This window comes from Crinia signifera, chromosome 11, assembly GCF_055691185.1.
Source record: "Crinia signifera chromosome 11, ASM5569118v1, whole genome shotgun sequence".
NCBI lineage: Eukaryota > Metazoa > Chordata > Amphibia > Anura > Myobatrachidae > Crinia > Crinia signifera.
The window spans coordinates 56,985,745-57,009,400 of record NC_139227.1 but is presented as its reverse complement, the minus strand read 5'-3'; the positions used below and the strand labels follow the sequence as shown (position 1 = coordinate 57,009,400).

The window sequence follows — 23,656 nt, the reverse complement described above, 5'->3', positions numbered from 1 at the left end:
CCGACACACAAGTATGTTCCTGTACAGTCACCGCACACAGACAGGATCCCTTTGGCTGGAGTACCATGGATACACAGATATGTTACTGTACAGTCAACCACATGCAGACAGGATCCCATTGGCTGGAGTACCATGGATACACAGATATGTTACTGTACAGTCACCACAGACAGGATCCCATTGGCTAGAGTACCGCTGATACATAGACACCACGGATTAGTTATGACAATAACAGTTCTGCTCATTACTTTTATTTCAAAAATATAAATTCTAAGAAGCGGGTGTACAGAGGTCTATGGAGGACAGGTATCCCGACTACAGGGACTCTACAACTCCCCCCCCCCCCCTCATATGGCCACCGCATAACTGCATGGGGGGCACAGGGGATGACATGTACTGGGGTCTTTCTGAGAAAGTTGGGGTTGTCCACACAGACTGATTCTATTATTTTTGTAATCAGTTGTTTCCAGATTTTATTTGTGTGCTCTCGGTCAGTTATCGAGTTCTGGAGGTGCTCCCTGGGAATGTTGCTAGTACAAATTGGAGAAAGAAAGAAAAGATTCCCAATTCGGGGCACTCATTCGACTGGTTTTAAATGTAACTTTTATTTCTTATTATCTAAAATTGCTGAAAGCCAGCGAAGTATAAACAAACAAACGTGCATAAGTGAACTTTAATAAGAATAAAGTGATTTAAAAAATGACTTGCTTTTCCACACGCTTTGGATATTATTCTTTTCACCACTGTTATTTGATTTATCTCTGTTTAGATAACATTAATCCTGTTAATACAGTTTGATGTATTAATTGTTTGAAACAGTGTTGCTATGTGCTCTATTATGGGAACACTACAATACAATGTAGCCGCAGTTGAATAGCTGGATATATTTATTTGCCTGTCCACTGCTGCGTGTGTGGTATTTTATATTATCGGCTATATGTTAGCCAGATATGGTGTGTGCGACTAGTAAGTTAATAAATGTCTTCAGAGATTGAGCTGTGTAATACAGCTACATTTATTGTGTACTCATACGTTTTGTGCCAGTATTAGTAGGTGCTCTGAAGCGCTTTTGCTATTCAAAATGGGTTTGACACAGATACAGTTTGTGTATAAATATTTGCTGGTCATCACCCATCAATAGATATGTGCAGATCAGTTTGATTTTTATAGCACCAATTTTTTGCTACAGCTTTAGTGTCTTGGTGCGCGCTATATCACGCTGCCGCACTATGAGGTAAATACCTATTACTGTAATAAATTACACATAGTTTCCCTCTTAAGTAGCATAAGTATCATATATTTTTACCAATGCTTTGGCTAAGTATGTGTATAGTGTGCCACTGTTGTTCTATAAATCAGGGCACCAATAGGCATAGGTTGCCTGCTCCGGTTTTATGCAATTGTTTTAAACTGCAATGCGCTGCCGAGCTCTCTTTACTCACTAATGGCCTTATTCTAGTTCACTCTTTCTGACAAAATCCTTCTTAGGTGGACAAAACCATGTGCACTGCAGGGGGGCAGATGTAAAATGTGCAGAAAGAATTAGATTTGGGTGAGTTATTTTGTTTCTGTGCAGGGTAAATACTGGCTGCTTTATTTTTACACTGCAATATAGATCTCACTTTGAAGTAAAACCCCACCCAAATCTAATTCTCTCTGCACAAGTAGCATCTGCCCCACCTGAAGTGAACATGGTTTTGTCCATCTAAGAAGGAATTTGTCAGAAAGAGTGAACCAAAATAACCCCCTAAGTGTCAAGGTTAGTTCTCCTTTATAAATAGGAGATATTATACGCCCAGTTTGAAACATAAATGTTCTAGTGCACGCTATATCATACTGCCATGCTGTAAGACTAATGTCTGTATGTTTCTATTGGGACAGCAGAGAGCATGAATGGCTTCTACGGCCAGTGGGTAATGCGTGCTCTCAAGCGCTATATGAAGCGCTAGTAGTGAGAATTCCACCTCGCACTTGTGCTTTAATTAATTATTGTCAGTTATATTGGTTGGGCAACCTTGCAATCACAGAATTATATAATGCGCTATTTGACAGAGTGTACCGCACTGTGTTCACTTGATTGAACACCTGTCACTTTTGTGTTCAATCTATCCGATATCCAATAAATTGCACCTTAGGGTAGGCATGTTTGTTTGTTTATACTTCGCTGGCTTTCAGCAATTTTAGATAATAAGAAATAAGTTACATTTTAGAAATCTTTTTGTCGGTGGAAACTCTCAACAGGATTACTAAATTAAAACCAGTTGAATGAGTGCCCCGAATTGGGAATCTTTTCTTTCTTTCTCCAATATGTACTGGCTGGGGGGCATATACTTCAATGGATTAACATTTGACTGGGGAGTGTGCTGGGCAGTCTATGTATATTATAATGTATACTGTATATGTATACTCCTACAGCCACTCCCGTTCTGACGCATGGGTATGACATGTAAATGTCACATTACCACCTATGTGACTTCTGCATCATTATAGAGCTAGCAGAGGAATTGATCCTCGTGGCTGCCCCATGGCGGTGATATTGGTGAGGTATAAAGCTGGGAAGTGCCTTGCACCTCTATTTCTTCTCCTCCTCTGGGGCGGTCACCTCCACAGACAGGATCTGCTCCTCGCCCCCGGGTGAGGGGCTGACCCTTATAAACACTGTGTTATCTGCAGATTCTGAGATGATGTCTGAAGGGTCATCATCTTCTGGTTTGTGGGGCGGAACCGGAGAACGGCGGTGTACCGGAGATCCGGGAGGAACCGGACTGGTTGGCGTGGGCTACGGAGACAATGACAGGAATAAACACTTTGTACCGATTCACCACCAATAACCTTATGGCCTCCATGTTGTTTACTGAGGATGTGGTCTGTAACAAGCGGAACCCCAGAACTACAAACTGCTCAAATAAATGCCCAGCCTCCTGCCAACTACCCTCTCACCACCCCAGAACTACATGTTATACCATGCTACCCAGATTAGTGCCTCCCCCATCCTCTGCCATCTCCCCTCTCACCACCCCAGAACTACATGTAATACCATGCTGCCCAGATAAATGCCTCCCCCGTCTCCTTTCACCACCTCAGAATTACATGTTATACCACGCTGCCCAGATAAATGCCTCCCCTTTTCACCACCCCAGAACTACATGTTATACCACGCTGCCCGATAAGTGCCTCCCCCGCCCTTTGTCATCTCCCCTCTCACCACCTCAAAATCACATGTTATACCACGCTGCCCAGATAAATGCCTCCCCCTGCCTTCCCTCTCACCTCCCCAGAACTACATGTTATACCACGCTGCCCGATAAGTGCCTCCCCCGCCCTCTGTCATCTCCCCTCTCACCTCAATGCTCTGTTTTACTTTCAGGCGACGCCTCAGCTTCGAGAATCCCTTGAAGCCCATTTTCTCTGTGGCTGCAATGGCTGCCTTCAGCAGTTTGGGGGTCTCAGGCTTGGGAGGGATAATGTGCTGGAAGCCCTTCTGCGCTGGACCCTCGTCTTTGGGCTTGCTGCTGTTCTTAAGCATTTTCCTGGGGTGAGGAAACACAGGCACGGTATAATAGAGAGGCCTGGATTATACATAGTACACATGGGGTATCCAGTCACCACCATCACTGATGGGCTGGAGCTTCCCTTCCGGGATCAGCGTCTCTTATCTGCCGGGAGTTCATGTCTGATGTGATAGGAATACACACTGACACTCACTTTGCTTTCCTGCGAAGAAGCTTTTGGGACTCGGGGTAATGGGTCAGGATGTCACTCAGATCTTTCTTATCCAGGATGAAAAGGTTGGTGAATCCATGGGCGACCACGTTGGCTGTGCGTCTGTTACCCCCACCGATTGCCAGGAGACTGACGGAGGCAAAAACATGGATGAAGATAACCAGCAGGTGACGTCACTCCCTACCCTCACTCTCCAGCACGTGACATTACCCCGAGCCTTTCCCTGATTGAAGTGACAATGCTCCCTACCCTCACTCCCCAGCATGTAACTACCCAGAGCCTGTTCCTGACCGAGGTGACAGCATTCCCTACCTCACTTCCCAGCACATGACGTTACCCCGAGCCTTTTCCTGACCAAAGTGATGGCACTCCCTACTCTCACTCCACAGCACATGATGTTACCCCAAACCTTTTCCTGACATCGATGACAGTGCTCCCTACCCTCAATACCCAGAACATGACATTACCTCAAGTCTTCCCTGATCTAGGTGACAGCACTCCCTACCCTCCCTCCTCAGAATGCGACGTTACCCCGAACCTTTCTGACTTAGGTGACAGCGCTTCTTATCCTCACTCCCCTACACGTGACGTTACTCCTAGCCTTTCCAAGACCAAGGTGACATCACTCACTACCCTCACTCCCCAGCACGTGATGTTACGCTGAGCCTTTTTTACACCAAGGTGACAGTGCTCCCTACCCTCACTCCCCAGCACGTGATGTTACCCCTAGCCTTTCCGAGACCAAGGTGACAGCACTACCTACCCTCACTCCACAGCACGTGATGTTACCCTGAGCCTTTCCAAGACCGAGGTGACAGCACTCCCTACCCTCACTCCCCAGCACGTGACGTTACCCCTAGCCTTCCCTAGACCGACGTGAGAGTGCTCCCTACCCTCACTCCCGAGCACGTTATGTTACCCCTAGCCTTTCTAGACCAAGGTGACAATGCTCCCTGCCCTCACTCCCCAGCATGTGATGTTACCCCGAGCCTTTCCTAGACCGAGGTGAGAGTGCTCCCTACCCTCACTCCCCAGCATGTGACATTACTGTGACAACATAGCAAATCGATGTGTACTGCAACTGACCAGACACACCAAATTCTGTTTCTTATTTCGGTACTTGTGACTTATCTGGGCGCCCGATGTTGAAATTGTATGCCAGTACCCTAAGCATGCGATTTGATGAGATTTTACGCGATTTCCCTTGAAATTCCCTTGAAGAGAAAATCGCTGTTGCATTGTATGCTATTGTATTGCATGCGATGCGATTTTATGCGATTTGATGCGATTTTAATATGTACAGGCACCCAGATGCCTGTTTCATATGTGAAATGGCCCCCCAGACCCCATTTTTAATTGTATACCCACCCTGATGGCTAAATGACCCCCATTGTTAAAGCCACCCCACTATCAACGCCAACCCGAAGCGTGGCGAGCGCAGCGAGCCCGCGAGGGGCGGCGGTACGCGTCCTCCGACCTTTTCATACCCCCACAATCCACGTCGGTGTGGAGTTGATTTTATATAGTGCGGCGAGCGCAGCGAGGGGACGTGGATACCTTCATAGCTATACGCGTCCCCTCGCGGGCTTCACAGATATCCGCGTCCCCTCGCGGGGCACGCTGCGCTCGCCACGCTTCGGGCTCGGTGGCTCGCTGCGCTCGCCACACAATATAAAATCAACTCCACGCCGACGTGGATAGTGGGGGTATGAAAAGGTCGGAGGACGCGTACCGCCGCCCCTCGCGGGCTCGCTGCGCTCGCCACGCTTCGGGTTGGCATTGATAGTGGGGTGGCGTTAACAATGGGGGGCATTTAGCCATCAGGGTGGGAATACAATTAAAAATGGGGTCTGGGGGGCCATTTCACATATGAAACAGGCATCTGGGTGCCTTCACATAATAAAATTGCGTCAAATCGCGTCAAATCACGTAAAATCGCATCACATGCAATCTGATTGTATGCGATGCGATTTGACGCGATCTTTAGGTGCGATGAAGAAAATCGGGCGCCCAGATAAGTCACAAGTACCCTTATTTCATATAGTTGTTATGTTTATCTATAGTGATTATTTTGTGAGGTAGAGGTAGCGGCAGGGAGCGGGGACCGCAGAGCAGAGTTTGGTCCCTGCGGCGCGCGGCGGGAAAATAGAAAAAATCCTATTTAGAAGACTGGGTGGCCGCTGATTGGCTGAGCTCTCAGCCAATCAGCAGCCGCCCGGTCTTTTGAATAGGATATTGATAGGATCAGGTGAAATCGGGCCAAATCGTAGTGTATGGGGCCCTTAAGTGAGACACTGCAGATTCTTAAATTCTGCCCAGTGGTCAGACATGTTCCCCAAAGACACTAGAATGGGACAAATAATTAGGGATGGCCATCGACCATCGATTATTTGAAATCATCGATAGTTTATGGCTGATGTTGAATACTTTTGCCATCAATGTGGTAGATCCAGATAGTTTCCCTACATCGATGGTATAGTAGAAACGATGTTTCTTTTTTTTACTTGCTTCAAGGTGCCAGGACAGGGAGCATAGCTCCGGTCCCCCCGACAACCCGGAAGCCACGCCCCCCATGTTCTGATTGGCCTTTGTGCCAGTCAGTCAAAGAGAATGGCTAACCATAGATAGTTAAAACTATCGATGGTTGCCCATCACATAGTTTTTAACTATCAATGCCTGGATGCAGAATAGCCATCAATGGCAACCATCGATGACAACTGCACCAATGGCCATCCATAGCTATAAGTGTAAGCTCCTCAGAGAAGGGCCCTCTTCCCTCCTGTTGTCAAAGCCCTCTTCTCTTCACATTTCACTCACAGCTCTCCCATACTCAAACACTCAGAGATCATCTTTGTCCACATACTCATCTCCATCATTGGCCACAAGCCTCTAGTAGTACATTGATCGAGTCCTTACTACTTATATTTAAGCTGTAATGTGTATTGAACTGTGGCTCTCTTTACCTCTATTTTTGTTATTTATTCAATGTAATGCCAAGTTTTGTCTCCCTGTACTGTTCCTTTGTACAGTGCTGCGAAACACTTGTGATCAAGAAACCGATCCCAGCGCTGCCAGTGCAGTGGGGATCAGCGCGGCTACAGTAGAGGGAGCGGCGTCTGTTTAAACTTGGTGCCATTGTGGCCGCCAATAGAAAACACCGCCCCTGGCGTCTGAACAATGGCGCCCTTCGGGAGCCAATCATGGCTCCTGAATTGGCAGCCAATAGGAGACGGCCACGGCAAGCCAATCAGTGCTCGCCAGGCCATACTCGACGTCGGCATCTGACGTCAGACGCTGCTGGAAGGTAGAAGAAGAGAGTTCGTCGGCAGAGGCAGACCGCAGGAGTGCTCCAGAAGAGAGAAGAGAATGCTGCTGGAGGAAGAAGGCGGCGGCGAGGAGAATTGCTTCGCTGGCCGCAGAAGAGGTCAGAAAATGGCTGAGGAAAAGAAGTGGCACCGCCCTTGCCGGGATGGGCCAGCGGCAGAAGAAAGAAGATGGAGCCGCCTACCTCACACCTTCCTAGACCACCAGGTGATCGAGCAGTAGGCCCGTGGGCTTAGTAAGGCCCTACCGGCCTGTGGGCACTGCAGTCGGACCCTCTTGGCCTGGGGCCACATAATTATCGGCCCCTGGGCCAGGTGCATTAAATTGGTCTGTGGCCCCTTCCCCCGAGGTCCAGTATCTGGCATTAGGCCCGTGGCTCCTATAGCAAGGCCCGAGGCCCATATAGCTGGGATCTAGGTCTCTGGGCTCCTCCAGTCAGGCCCCCTCAGGCCTATGCCCATACCAGGCCACCGGGCCTGTGCCCCCATTCACGCCTCTAGGCCCAGCCAGGCACTAGGTCTGTGGCCACTGAAAGGCACTATGCTTGAGCTGCAGTTAGGGTTGCAGGACTGTAAGTGACCCTGGAACTAGTCCAAGGTAACTTGTGTAATTGATAGGCAGGCACTATGCCTGAGGTTGTACACCAGGCATTAGGCCTGTATGTGGTTAGAGGGGCACCAGGCCAATAGGAAGAGTCTTCCCTTGAGTTACTGTATTTACTGGAAGGTTAACAGGCTGTCTGGCTGTCAGGAATCCAGGAGAGTGTGTGTAGTTTCCCGCGGGTGGTTGGGGTTAAGAGGTGGACGGTTTGTGCGGCAGTCCCCTCGCTAGGCCCCTAGTAGGTAACGGGAACATTGAGGGTGTATACGCTCTGGCCAGCTCTAGGGAAGGAGCAGTAATATCAATAATTGGCAGAGATTTAAAGAGAGAGTTGGTTGTAGTTTTTGTATTGTAGTATTTGTATATTGTGGTTCTGCAGAGCAAAGTTGTTTAGGTTGTAAAGTAATAGTTGCGTCGCACCACACACACTTAGTCAGTTCAAGGGCTTTGTGTTGTAGTTAAAGTAGTAGTGTCACGTTTAGGTTGTGTTAGGCTCTGAACGTGTCTGGTGTTTTTGTCTCCTTACAGGGACCTGTGAGGAGAACCGAGGGGTGCAGTACAAGATTTAGGATGGTGAGTGTCATCTTGTCCCTCTGTGTATCCATCTCTGCCTATCTCCCTTCTTTTTTTCATAAGGGCATACCTCCCAACTGTCACGATTCCGTCGGGACAGTCCCGATTTTCGGGTCCTGTCCCGACGTCCCACCCGCGGCAGGCATTGTCCCGCTGCGGGGGGGTGGCAGTTGGGAGACCCCCCAATGTAGTAGAATAGACGCTGTGCGCATGCGCACAGCGTCTATTCTCGTATGAAAATGAGGTCGCGGCTAATTAGCATAAGCCGCGCCCTCATTTGCATACGCCACGCCCCCTTTTCGGGCGCTCGCGCGGCTTCGCCGCGCGAGTGTCCCTACTTCTTCACATGAAAAGTTGGGAGGTATGTAAGGGTGTATGTGGACCTTGCACCCCCATGCAAGGACAAGGCCTCACCTAGGTGCGCGAGTGTCAATAGGTGATGACGTTTCCCGGAGCCCAAAGAGTGCCTCTGTAGAGACGTCGCGGGACGGAGGGACCGTGCTCATCACCTCTCCTTCCTCCTAGGTATTCGTGTTCAGGTGCCGGAGTTTTCCAGGACCATGGTTCATCATGGCCTGAAGGTGAGAGGGTGCGGCACCAGGTAAGTGGTCCGATTACACCTGCACTGCAGCAGGCAGCACAACACACCACCCCTACACCCCTCTCACATATCAGTCAGAGAACCATAAGCAGCTGTAAACAGTGCCATCAGGAGAATCACCTGGGTGAGACGGAACACATTGCAGTCATAGCCACTGATGTTGTGAGACTCTGCAGGGGCAGCTATGGGGACTGGTAGTTATCTGGTGTGTTATTTATTCAGTTACACTTTGTGCTGTTATTTTTGCCCTTTTATGCAATAAAGTGTTTCATTTGTTATATATTTCTCTCCTTCTTATTTGTGTAATTGCTGAACCTAATCACTATAGAGGACCACAGTTCCAGTACCAGGTATACTTACAGTTACTCCAAGCCTTTCCCTGACAGAGGTGATAGCGCTCCCTACCCTCACTCCCCAGCACGTGACATTACCCAGAGCCTTTCCCTGATCTAGGAGACAGCACTCCCTACCCTCACTCCTCAAAATGTGACGTTACCCTGAGCCTTTCTTAGACCAAGGTGACAGTACTCCCTACTCTCACTCACCAGCATGTGATGTTACCCGAGCCTTTCTTTGACAGAGGTGACAGTGCTCCCTACCCTCACTTCCCAGCACGTGAGATTACCCAGAGAATTTCTCTGACCGAGGTGATAGCGCTCCCTACCCTCACTCCCCAGCATGTGATGTTACCCCAAGCCTTTCCCAGACTGAGGTGATGATACTCCCTCAAAAAAACTGTGTGTGTGCGTGGGGTGGGTGTAATGTCACAATATTGGGGGGGGGGGGTGATGTCACAATACTGGGGGGGGGGGGGGGGGGAATGACACAATACTGGAGGGGGGGGGGGGGGTTATGTGATAATGTTTCTGCTCACCTGATTTCCCCAAACACAGAACCGGCCTTCAGACCGACCAGCACTGTCTGCCCATCTGGTCCTCCGAGAACCTGCACCTCCCCGGCTTTAATGATATACATTTCCCGTCCGATCTCCCCCTGCAAGAGACGTCATGTATTCAGTATAAGACCCCAATGGTCGGTGCCTGGGGTGTGTATGGCAGTTCAATATACTGTATGGCAGTTTCCTGCCTGCTGTTACTATGTCGCGCCAGGTACAGCATCATGTTGCGGCAGGTACCAGGTTATACATAGCAGCAGGTGACTACAGTCGCCAGGCTACAGCATTACTTAGTGGCAGATTCCAGGTATTACAGGTTACAACATTACGTAGCACCAGGGTACAGGATTACCTAGCGCCAGGTACTGGTAATACATAGCAGCAGGTGATTATATTACATAGCGCCAGGCTACAGCATTACTTAGCAGCAGGTTTCAGATATAACGCAGTACCAGGGTACAGCATTACGCAGCACCAGGTGACGGTATAACACAGTGCCATGCACAACCTACCTTCTTACACACATAATCCCCTGGGAGGTAGACGACAGAGCGAAGCCTCTTCAGCATGTCGTATATCATCTGGCGGTCACAGCCCTGATCGGGACAGACACAGTTATTACTTTCAGCGCAAAACCTCACATGTGAAGAATGGCACCGCACTCACCTGGAACAGAACAACCCTGCTCACAATGTTGTAGTTCACATCGATGGCGAGGTCCAACCTCATCTTGTCAGGAAGCTGCACCATCAGCTCCGACTCATCTGCAATACAACAATGCAGCGCGTAATGTCAGCTGGTCAGATGGGGGCGGTGCACATACACAATGGGGCGGGGGTGCGCACACACACATTGGGGAGCAGTGCACACACAATGGGGCAGGCAGTGCCCTTACACGTGGGGGCGGTACACTCATAGTGGGGGGAAGTGCACACACAGGTGGCGGAGTGCACACACAGCGGGGGTACACACATGGGGAAGGCGGTTCACACACACAATGGGGGGTGCACACACACAAAGGGGCAGGCGGTGTACACGCGGGGCGGTGCACAAATGGGGAGGGGGTGCACACACTGGAAGCAGTGTACTGTCCTGCACCGCAAGCGAGCTCGCAGTATGGGCAAAATTATAACAACCCTTCTATTGCGTAATATTCCACCCATGTTACTTACAGCCTAGCAGTTACCCTGTAGTGATACACCCAGAGAAACACCAGTAGGGATGGCCATCGAACAATGGTCGATGGTTTAACATCAATGATGAGAATCAGATGGTTTCCTGTTCTTACAGAAAGGATCCTGCGCTATCGCTAGCAGCGTGATTGATATGACACACTTAATATGGCCAGCCTGGCAGCAGTCATGATCAGGAGCACATCTCCCAGCTGCACACAGGAGGCCTCTATCTAACAGTTGCCATCTGCATTAGGCAAAGAGTGCTGCAGGTGAAGTGTAGAGCTACTAGACTGTCAACAGCTCCACCCCTTTCCATGCCCCCAAACTCAGCTGTCAGTCATCAGCCCAGCTCCACCCCCTGCCTTGCCCCCAAACACACCTCTCAGTCATCAACACAGCCTCTCCCTTTCCATGCCCCCAGACTCAACTGTCAGTCAGCAGCCAGGCCCTAGCCCATCCCCAGGCTCAGACATCAGTCAGCAGACCAGCCCCACCCCCAGACTCAGCCATCAGTCAGCAGCCCAGCCCCACCTCCAGACTCAGCAATCAGTCAGCAACCCAGCCCCACCCCCTAGGTCAGCCATCAGTCAGCAGCCAGTCCCCACCCCCAGGCTCAGCTCAGTCAGCAGCCAGTCCCCACCCCCAGGCCCAGCTCAGTCAACAGCCAGGTCCACCCCCAGACTCAGCTCAGTCACCAGGCCAGCCCCACCCCTTGGCTCAGCTCAGTCAACAGCCTAGCCTTCCACTTAGCTCAGCTAAGTCAGCAACCATGCTCCTCCCCCAGACTCAGCTCAGTCAGCAGCCAGGTCTAACCCCCAGGCTTCTAGACCCCACCCCCAGGCTCAGCTCAGGTATCAGTCAGCAACCCGGCCACGCCCCAGGGTCAGTCATCAGCCCAGCCCAACCCTTGGATCAGCAAAGCCATCAGTCAGCAGCCAGGCTCCTCCCCCAAGATCAGCTCAGTCAGCAGCCAGGTCCACCCCCACCCTCAGTTCAGTCAGCAGCCAGGCCTCACCAGCTCAGCTCAGTCAGCATTAGGAAAGAAAAATGAGAGAAATTCTGGGTGCACACCAGGAATTTTTCTGTGATCTGTTCAACTGATTGTAGTTTTCCTTTACCTTAAAATGTAACGTTTATTCATATATTTGTTAAAAAAGAGATGTGTGTTGCATCTTCTCTTAAGGACTATATATAATAAAGATGTGCAATAAAGTTAAGAAATAGTGATTTAAAATCGTGATTTGGATGTTCTGATATCTATATGCTATCTTGATGTATCTTTGCTTTCTGAATCTGTACCTCTTGTGATTATTTTAACGTTCGTTCCATATATGTACTTGTTCTTGATATGGATTTATTCGATCAGGATCCTATTGGTTCCTTCAATATTTATTCTTAATTATTCTGTGATTCCTTTTTCATTTTTCTTTCCTAACATTGACATATTTAGAGAAGGGTAGCACCACCTTTGCTGAAGAGCCAAGAGTAACACAATAAACTACTAATACACAAAGAATAGTGTGAATAAATAAAATAATAATAAAAAAGAAAACTGTATGTGATCTGTACAAAAGGAGCACTATGGGCCTCATTCAGATCTGAGCTCAGTACAAATTTGTGTGGAAAATGGGCAAAACCATGTGCACTGCAGGAGGAGCAGATGTTACCTGTGCAGAGAGATTTACATTTGGGTAGGGTGTGCTGCAACTGAAATCTCAAGTGCAGTGTAAAAATAATGCAGCTAGTATTTACCCTGCACAGAAACAAAATAACTCACACAAATCTAACTCTCTTTGCACAGGTTACATCTGCTCCTACTGCAGTGCACATGGTTTTGCCCATTTTCCAAACAAATTTGTACTGAGCTCAGATCTGAATAAGGCCCTATGTGCAGAATAAACAAACATTCCATCCAGAACTCAACTCATTCAGCAGCCAGGTCCACCCCAGGCTCAGTTCAGCCATCAGTCAGCTGCAAGGCCCCACCTCAGGCTCAGCCATGAGTCCAGCTCCACCTCTTGGCTCAGCTCAGTCAGCAGCTAGGCCTCATCCCATGCTCAGCTCAGTCAGTAGCCAGGCACCACCCCTAGACTCAGTTCAGCCATCAGTCAGCAGCCAGTTCCTATCCCAGGCTCAGCCATCAGCCCACCCCACCCATTGGCTCAGATCAGTCAGCAGCCAAGCTCCAACCCCAGATTCAGCTCAGTCAGCCAGGTCCACACCCAGACTCAGCTCAGCCATCAGTTAACAGCTTGGCCCCACCCCCAGGCTCAGCCCAGCCATCAGTCAGCAGCCGGCCCCACCACCAGCCTCAGCTAGCCATTAGCTCGGCCCGACCCTCAGGATCAGCTTAGCCATCAGTCAGCAGCCCAGCCCCACTCCAAGGCTCAGCTCAGTCAGCAGCCCAGCCCCACCCCCCGGTGCAGCCATCAGTTAACAGCCAGGCCCCACCCCCATGCCAGCAGTCCAGGAAATGCCATCACATGTACAATAACAATAAACCCCTGGTGCCAGGCTACACAGCAGCATGGCGCACTGGCATTATTTAGGTGACATTATGGTCTATAAAAAGGTCTTACCCAGCATGCCTTGGGACTGCCACGTATATTCATACCACATTTTTACACGGCTTTGCACGGGGCGTGGAATTTTGTAGCAGTTCATGTATTTTATGGTGCTGTCCATACAGCTGCGGTAATATGTCTGTCCGGCAGTGGCTGCACCCACCACGTCCCTCATCTGTAGCATGGAAGACAGAAGCCAAACATAGTATAGGTGGCTTGGAGAGAATGGCAGTAGAATGGTAGTGGGGAAACAGACATCACTAGTGGCACATATACAGGTCACAGAGAATGACAGTAGTACTGTAGCGGGGGGACAGATATCACTAGTGGCATATATTTAGGCTACAGAAAATGGCAGTAGCACTGTAGCTGGGAGACATACATCACTAGTGGCACATATATGGGTCCCAGAGAATGGCAGTAGCAATGTAGCGGGGGGGGGGGGGGGGAACAGACATCCCTAGTGGCACATACAGTATACAGGTAATAGAAAATGGCAGTAGCACTGTAGCGGGGAGACAAACATCACTAGTGGCACATATATATGGGTCACAGAGTATGGCAGTAGTGCTGTAGTAGGGATACAGACATCACTAATCACACATATAACCGGTCAGAGAGGTTGGCAGTAGCACTGTAGCGTGGGAAACAGACATCACTAGTGGCACATATATGGGTTAAAGAGAATAGCAGTAGCATTTTAGTGTGGGGACAGACATCACTAGTGGCATATATACGGGTCACAGAGAATAGCAGTAGAATTGTAGCAGGGGGATAGACATCACTAGTGGCACATATACAGGTCATAGAGAATGGCAGTGGCACTGTAGTGGGTATACAGACATAACTAATGGCACATATACAGGTCACAGAGAATGGCTTTAGTACTCTAACGAGGGAGACAGACATTACTAATGGCTCTTATACGGGTCACCGAGAATGGCAGTAGCACTGTAGCAGGGGGACAGATACATATACGCGTCACAGAGAATGGCAGTAGCACTGTAGAAGGGATACAGACATCACTAATGGCACATATACCGGTCACAGAGAATGGCTTTAGTACTGTAACGATGGAGACAGACATCCCTAGTGGCTCATATACAGGTCACAGAGAATAGTAGTAGCACTGTAGCAGGGGGACAGACATCACTAGTGGGACATATACAGGTCAAAGAAAATCGCAGTAGCACTGTAGTGGTCGGGAATACAGACATCACTAATGGCACATATACAGGTCACAGAGAATGGCAGTAGCACTGTAGCAGGGGACAGACATCGCTAGTGGCACATATATGGGTCACAGAGAATGGCAGTAGCAATGTAGCGGGGGAGACCGACCTCACTAGTGGCACATGTACACGTCACAGAAAATAGCAGTAGCACTGTAGTGGGAATACAGACACCACTAATGGCACATATACAGGTCACAGAGAAGGGCAGTAGAACTGTAGCGGGGAAATAGATATCACAAGTGGCACATATACGTAGGGTGACCAACTCATCCCTTTAATCAGGGACACCTATTAATTACACAGGTTCTGTGGCTGGCTTTCACCTGGTTTTAAACTGCCACACCTCAAGACTCCATTTTACCTGGCTTTAAACTGCCACAGAACCTGTGTAATTAATGTGTGTCCCGGATTAAAGGGATGAGTTGGTCACCCTACATATACGGGTCACAGCAAATGTCAGTATTACTGTAGCGGGGAGACAGACATCACTAGCACATATACGGGTCACAGAAAATGGCAGTCCTACTGTAGCAGGGGAGACAAACATCACTAGTGGTACATTTACAGGTCACAGAGAATGGCAGTAGCACTGTAGGGGGAAACAGACAATACTAGTGGCACATATATACGGCATACTTGCCTACTTTGGAAAACTAGTTTCAGGGTGATTATAGTTGGTAGTATAATTTTGCACAGCACCCTGTTGAGGGGGCGTGTCATGATCCACCCAAAGGGCGTGTCTAGTTCCATATATGGAGAGATTGTGAAAAGAGATTGTGAATGTGGCAACTAGAAGCGTGGGTGTGTACTGCTACATCTGAGAGGAATCTTTTAAAATGTCGTATATCCAAATGTAGATGAGGCCCAGAGCAGTTAGTAAGAGATACTATGCTTGCTAAAATGCTGGGAAATGGCGCTGATGATTCATTGTAGATACAGTATATCTATCTCTCATAACTTTTTCCCCCCAAAAAATGTAACAGTGTAATGTGGGCTAGGTGACATGAGGTAGATTGCTAGACTAATGAGGGAGAGAGAGAGATTGCTACTATTTCAGGGAGTCTCCTGCAGAATGCAGGAGGGTAGGCAACTATGATATACGGGTCACAGAGAATAGCAGTCATACTGTGGCAGGGAGACAGAGAATGGCAGTAGCACTGTAACGGGGAGACATACATCAATAGTGGCACATATACTGATTACAGAGAATGGCAGCAGCACTGTAGCAGGGGAGACTGACCAGTATACTGTATGCATACTTACCAACTGTCACGATTTTGGAGGGACAGTCCCGATTTTCGGGTCCTGTCCCGCTGTCCCACCCGCGGCAGGCATTGTCCCGCTGCGGGGGGGTGACAGTTGGGAGACCCCCAATCTAGTAGAATAGACGCTGTGCGCATGCGCACAGCGTCTATTCTCGTACGAAAATGAGGTCGCGGCTAATTAGCATAAGCCGCGCCCTCATTTGCATACGCCCCGCCCCCTTTTCGGGCGCTCGCGCGGCTTCGCCGCGCGAGTGTCCCTATTTCGTTATCGTACAGACACAAGTTGGTATGTGTATGTGCCAATAGTGATGTCGGTCTCCCCTGCTACAGTGCTACTGCCATTCTCTTAGACATCACTATTGGCACATATACAGGTCAAAGAGAATGGCAGTAGCACTGTTGCGCAGAGACAGAGAATGGCAGTAGTACAGTAGCGCAGATACAGACATCACTAGTGGCACATATACAGGTTACAGAGTATAGAAATATTACTGTAGCAGGGAGACAGACGTCACTAGTGGCATATATACAGGTCACAGAGAATGGCAGTAGCACTGATTGGTAGTAGCACTATAGCGGGGAGATATGATGTATCACTAATTGCACATATACAGGACACAGAGAATGGCAGTACCACTGTAGCAAGGGAGACAGACATCACTAGTGGCACATACGCAGGTCACAGAAAATGGCAGTAGCACTGTAGCAAGGGAGACAGACATCACTTGTGACACATTTCCGGTTTACAAAGAATGGCAGTAGCACTGTAGCAGGGGTGACAGACATCACTAGTGGGGGTGACATATACAGGTCACAGAGACCATTCTAGTAGCACCATAACAGGGGAGACAGACATTACTAGTGGCCAGTGAGGTAATGTGCCATGCCATAGGGCGCATTACACCTGCAGTATGGCACACAGGTAGACAGAGTCAGAGGTTTAACTCTTGGAGGCAATTAAGTAACCTGCTGCTGTGCTCTATACATAATGGGGGTTATCCCTGCTTCATTCACATCCCCTGTGGATGTGCAGACACTAGCGGTTTTTACCTATGGGCTGGTGGCATCACCAGGGGGGTGCGGCCCACACCCGGCTGTCACCCTTCAGTGAAGTGACACCAAACAGAGCCACACTACACCCGCATCTACAGTCCCACGGCATTCAGCATGCGTACCCGGCACCCACAGCTCCCCCCGCAGCCAGTCAGTCACTTGGTGCAGGGGGAGAACTACTACAGTACTCCCCTGTGCTACACATAGCACCGCCGATCGGCTCCCTTCCATAAAGGTGATCATCTCACTCCTCAGGCAATGATTGTCTCTCTCCCCAACACTGATCGGCTCCCTGCAAAAGTGTCTGAGAGCAAGGGAGAAGTCCAGCCTGCGGAGATCCTTGAGCTGACACTGGGGCTGGCATAGTCATGGGCCTCACACTAAATGGAGAGGCATGACTGCGGAATCACACAGCACACAGATCCCAGCAGCTGCATCTGGCACTGAGGTGCTGCTGAGTGTATATGCAGTGCTGCAGAGCCAGGCAATCAATCTCCAGGTCAGTGTAACTATCCCCTTTCCCCAGAATACTACCCAACATCTAACTAATTCACTACTTCTCCAGCCCAGTAGTTCCCCACTACCCCAGTGTCCAGCGGCATAACTATAGCACCGCAGCCCCCGCCACCACGGGGGGGGGCGCTGTGCATGTGGGGGCGCCGGGGGCTGCGGTGCTATAGTCAACCCCCCCCCCAATCCCAAGCAGACTTACCTATCTCGCTAGTCCCGGCAGCTCCGTTCCTCTGCTAAGGACCACCACAAAATGGCCGCCCCCATATAGCAGACAGTTCTCTGAAACTGTCTGCTGTATGGGGGCGGCCATTTTGTGGTGGTCCTCAGCAGAAGAACGGAGCCGCCGGGACCAGCGCGATAGGTAAGGCTTTGGGGGGGGGTTGCATGGGCGGCGGGGCAGGGGGTAGGGGTGCTTGGGGGGCGGCGGCGGGGGGGAGGGCGACCCCCCTAGCGGCGGGGGGGCGCCCAAAACGTAGCTACGCCACTGCCAGTGTCTATCAACCTGCTATCTTGCGCCCCTACCCTCCCCAAACAGCCAACTTGCCACATCCCACATCACTAGGGTTGCCACCTCAGGCATCTTCGATTCCTGGAGATCCCCCCCCCCCCACACCTTCATGTGCGCATGCACTTCCAAAAAAGTGGGCATGTATTGAGGTCCCTATTGTTACATTTAATAACACATTTCCCCTACTGACAACTCCTACACAGAGATACCTCATACATCCTCCCCTCACCCTGACACCAGTGACAACAACTCCACCCCCTCACTTCTCTAACATGCATATCTGCCCCAAACACTGACCGTCCACACACACAAATCCCCCCCTCCACACTGGCCTCACTCATTTCCTCGCCTGACAGCACAGAGGGCTCTGCCCTGGGACTGATACACAGTAGCCGGCTTATCTCTCCTCTGAAGCTCAGTTTGGGAGGAAGCCCTGCTGCAGCATCCTCAGCTGTTTGTTGCATAGTGCTCCATCCTCTCCTGCTGCCCAGTTTAAATATTTCTGGAAGTAGAGGGAGCTGTGGGGCAGGCAGCAACTTGCAAGTGCCCGAGACGCACTGTGCATGCCCTGTGACCTTTCTGGCCCCCGGAGCTCACGCTCCACCGGGAACCACCCTCCCTATGCCCCTGACAGTGTGCACAGTTGGGAGGCTGTGGAGGCTTTCAAAGTCACCCGGATTCCGGGAGAATCCATGAATCCGGGAGACTGCAAAAATGTCCTGGAGGATTGCCACCAATTAAGGGAGAATCCAGGAAATCCTGGAGAGGTGGCAACCCTAAACATCATGGATGGTATAATGGTTAGCATTACTGCCTGACGAAAAATCTAGTAAAGCTTTGAAACGTTGGTAGCAGTACACGGCTGTGTCCGACTTCTATCTTATTAAATCCTTGGAGTGCCGCCCCATTATCCGATATTCTACAGCTACACCAAAAATTGCTGGGGGAAGGCAACCAGGTCATACCGTATGTGTTAACGGAGTGCCGGTCCGCTGGACGAAATTATATATATATATATATATATATATATATATTTATATTTAGATATTATGCTGAATGTACCAAGCACGACACACCCATCGCATGGATACAAATTGCATATGAGATTAGTAATGCAAAGTGCAGCTATTCCCGTAGGAGTTGCCCCCTGCAATGCCCTCTGGTGCCTATCGGGATGAGGTCCATGCCATGGGGGGGATTTTACACCATGAGTTACTACACCTAGAGACACCAACCCTTGTGACGCCTCTGCTATGGTTTGAAGCCCCCCCCCCTCCCCAGTTAAAATCCGCCACTGTAGTGAAGCCAGATGCAGTCAATGATACTGCTCTGGCTTCGCAGTGACTTCCTATCGGAAGTCTGACCTGCCAGTCACCAAGGCAGTCCAATTGGCAGGTGTTCCCTCCCTCCAGGATGCCTCTCTAAGGGCTGTTGAGCGTAAGCCCCTAAAACCTGGGGATCGTGCATGTGCAGCACCTACATTGGTACTGCGCACGCGCCAGTCCCGGTGCCCGTCATCTGTACTATACAGGCGCTGGGACCATGATTCCCCTTTTATGGCCTGTTGTACGAGCCACCACTGGCAGACGCAGGGTGTTCGCTGGGCGCATACACCCAACACTGCGGGCGGCGGGTAGCTGTGCTAATGGGAATGCAGCCCGCCCACTCCCTCTTGAATGTGCACGCATATCTAAGGTGACCTGAGAGTCACTTTAGATATGATGTGGGTGTGTCCACATAGCCTGCGATTGGGGGCTCTCCAGCATTCGGCGGGTGGCGTCTGGTGGATCAATCAACCAGAATAACACCCAATATTTGCAAGTGTCACACCCTGTGTTAGAACCTGTTCTGCGCATGACCAGCACTCCATACATGTGACATCACACAACGTACCTGACCAATCATCACAGAGAAGGCAAACACGCCCATGAAGTAATTCAACAGCTGGAACCAAAGTTCAAAGAGTGTCTGTGGGTCAGGGAGGCCTCCAATGGTAATGAGGGTCTTCACGGCCCAGTAATAACAGCGGATGTAACTGCGGGAACAGATAATAATGCAATGGAACCATTTACCTGTACACTTGGAATGGCCAATGATGTAAGAGGAAATTAGGACACATGATAAGAAGCAGCATTCTCCAAATGCCATAATTCACCACTGTCAATGTGCTTTACATGTAGGTGTCACTAGAGGGTATAAAGAGCAGCGATCACCCTCTACCAATCTTTTTCCTGCTTACCAGTGCTGTAATGGTGGAGAGACAGGTAGGTACAGACAGAGGAAGTGTCGGACAGGGGGAGTGAGTGATGTCTTACATGTCCCACAAGGGAGGCCGAACCGGCAGAGATGGGAGGATCTAACCGTGGTGAGGAATGCAGTCTTCTACTGAGTCAACTAGGAGCAGAGTGTAGCCAGGGTAGTGGCACCAGCTGAGGAGTTGGTTGGTTAACAGCGTCCATATCACTGAAATCATGACAGTGCTCACAAACCATAAGGTCAAAGGTCATAAGGTGACTGAAACATGGTGCAGCTGTAGCAGAACCCTACGTCTAGAGGGTCCAAAAATGGACAATGAACCAAGTGAATGTCATCAATGTTACTAACCAAAGACAGGTTATACTGTAGATGGACACACACATACATCCCCTCTCTCACAGTGGTGTGTGGTGGGGTGAGGCACAGCCTTTCGTGTCATACTAGTGTATATGCTGGCATTTTTAATTGATAAAGTATGACAAATTTCTTATTTTTATTATTTTAATAATTTTTATAGTCAATACTCTGGAGTAAAAAGTCTATGGCACTGCCTCACCTGGCTACCTTTCCTGCACATCTCTTATCAAAACCCAGTGAATTTCCAGCAGTGTATACTGCTGCACATGTGTATATTGCCAGCATGTACCCCATCTGGTGGTCACCGTGTAACAACGCTACACTACCACCTGGGGATCACCTTGTAACAATGCTACCAGCTGGTGGTCACCGTGTAACAACACTACCATCTTCTAAACACAATACAGAATATGGTGGGTCAGCGCTATACTGAGGGTTTTCAATTAATAATGGATGGATCTCACATAAGCTGATCTTCTGGTTTAAAAAAAAAAAGTTCACAATCTCCAGTATTCTTCCTTCCAGATGTTTCCCGAAGATATGAAAACATAAAATGGAAAGTACATATAGTGAAGTACGTCTGGATAGTTGGAATCAGAAGGGATGGGGTTCTTTAACGTCCTTTCCTATGACCCATGTGCAGATGATTTCTTTATGGGGATCACCACGTGTGTAGGCTTCAAATAGTGCTTACAATCAAGCTTACATTAAGGAGTTGTTACCCCCACATATAAAGGTTTCTTTATACTGGTAAATAATAGTCAGGAAGTAGCCGGTAAGGGTAAATGATGCTCACTAGTAAAGATGTAGATCCACTCACATCAAGGTTTCTTTTGTAAAAGAACGGCTTCTCAATCACGTTCAATTAAAATCCCAAAAATGTATATATTGACATTTAATAAGAAAAAACACACACCATGGGATAACTGGTGCCAGATGTATCTACAACAAACCCACCAAGGATGAGATGGAATACCCGGGGAACTTTACCTCTGGAAGGTGGTTGTTTAAGGCTGCCAGTACCTCCAATGGATAGATAAAAAAAAAATGGACACCGCACCAACACGTTTCGACCTTCAAAAGGTCTTTATCAAGGTGGTGTCATTGATAGTCCTGCTGGGGTTTAAATACCCACTCCTCAAAGGGGCATACCATGTGGGCGTATCCTCAATTTTCTCTAATTATCTATCGTGTGGCAAAAAATAGTATAATACATGACTGAGTGCAATCTACAAAACATACAAATATATCATGATTAAATACATATAAAAACGATGCTGTAAAATATGGTTTATATCACAAAATCATAATGGACCGGAAGTCCTAATATGGGCATAACATCTAAGGTGGATCCGTTTGTGCATCTTCTCTAGATACTGGTACCCTCTGATATGAGTTCCCCCTGTGTAGGACACACCTGGCGGGATGCAGCATGTAGTGTGCATCTAGACGGTATCGCCGTCTAATCCGGCGTCATTGGAACGCAACGTCATTTTGGATGGCGTCACGTGATGTGCCTATGACACGCACGGCCATCTTTATTGGCCGGCGTGCTTGTATATATGGATTTCCTATCAGGTGGAACGCAGCGTGTTTACAGATGGTATCACGTGGTGTGTACGTGACACGCACGGCCATCTTTATCAGCCTGTCTCTGTGCATATGGGATTGGTGCTATGTGGAACGCACCACCATAATGGGAGGCATGATGTAATAGATATATGGAACGCACAACAGGTCCTATGCACAGATTTAAATGTGTAAGTATAGTGTGTAAAATACAATTTAGCATTTAACAAGGGCATCTATGAAATCGGGCATCTAGACATCATTTCTATTATATGCAAAAACAAAACGGGCATATATATAAAACTTAAATGGAGTGGTCATACATAACAAAATTAATACATATAACACAACCAAGAAACGGGAATGCACAGAAGTATATACATATATGACACTAAGGGGGAAATTTACCAATATGAAAAACCTAGTTTTTCGTATTGGTATTTCCCCTACGGCTGCATACGACTGTTTCAGTCGTATGCAAAGTCGTGTTCCGGAGGGGAAATTACAAAGCAGTCAGATACGACTGCTTTGTAACCCTCCGATGGTGTAACCATTCGTATTAGCTGGCCATATATACGGCCGCTAATACGAATTCGTACAGGCAGTCTGCATGGATCAGTCAGATCCGTGTAGGCTGCAGTGTGTAAAAAAAATAGAAAAATAAATAAATTTAAAAAAAAATCGGCGTGGGGTCCCCCCCACAGCCGAAACCAGCACCAGGCTGACAGAGCCGGGGCCGGTAATTAAAAATCAGGGAACCCGACAAATAGGGGTTCCCCGATTTTTAACAACCAGCCCCAGGCTCCAGGTCCGGGGCTGTTTCCCAAAATACGGGGGACAAAATGACTAGGGGTCCCCCGTATTTCAAGAACCAGCCCCAGGCCAAACCAGCCAGCAGGGTAATGCCACAGCCGGGGGGAGACTTTTTATACAAGTCACCCCGGCCAAAGCATTAACCCTACCGACCAGTCAGCATGGCCAGGGGCCCTGGGGGAGTGGGGACCCCCCCAATAAAGGGGTCCCCCCCCCTCCAGGACTTACCTGACCAGGCTGAAGCCTGGTGCTGTCCTCGATGCCCCTGGGCGGTGGGCATCGAGCTGATGAATGGTGTAAAAAAAAGATTAAACTATTGTCTAATACTGGGGCACTATGAGTCCCAGCAAGCCTCACCCACAAGCTGGGACTTGGAGAACCACAAGTCCCAGCCTGCGGGGCATTAAAGGGCCCGCTGGGTCTTTTAGTGCCACAGTATTAAAATAGTACAATAAAACACACTGACACATACTTAAAATAAAACTTTAATACATACAAAGCCCACACATACTAATACTAACCTATCTTCTTTCCGTAGGTAGCCCTGGTCCTGTGTCGTCTTCTGGTCCTGTGTCGTCTTCTGGTCCATGTCGACGTCGCTGTCCATGTCGGCGATGGCGTCCCCGTCCGGA

The 23,656-nt window shown here is 49.1% G+C and overlaps 1 protein-coding gene across 3 annotated transcripts in view; it reads right to left on the bottom strand.

Moving 5' to 3' along the window:
- Nucleotides 1–235: 235 nt before the first annotated feature.
- CNGB1 (cyclic nucleotide gated channel subunit beta 1) overlaps nt 236–23,656 on the bottom strand; it is a 141,212-nt gene continuing 117,791 nt past the window's right edge. For all 3 annotated transcript variants that reach the window (XM_083164819.1, XM_083164820.1, XM_083164818.1), the window contains exons 13-20: nt 19,923–20,064; nt 13,471–13,630; nt 10,383–10,480; nt 10,229–10,312; nt 9,696–9,814; nt 3,706–3,852; nt 3,344–3,530; nt 236–2,779 (exon numbers count right to left, since the gene is read on the bottom strand). In XM_083164819.1, the coding sequence (XP_083020945.1) occupies nt 2,573–2,779; nt 3,344–3,530; nt 3,706–3,852; nt 9,696–9,814; nt 10,229–10,312; nt 10,383–10,480; nt 13,471–13,630; nt 19,923–20,064 (1,144 nt within the window). In that variant the 3' untranslated portion in view covers nt 236–2,572. The remainder of the gene's footprint in view (nt 2,780–3,343; nt 3,531–3,705; nt 3,853–9,695; nt 9,815–10,228; nt 10,313–10,382; nt 10,481–13,470; nt 13,631–19,922; nt 20,065–23,656) is intronic.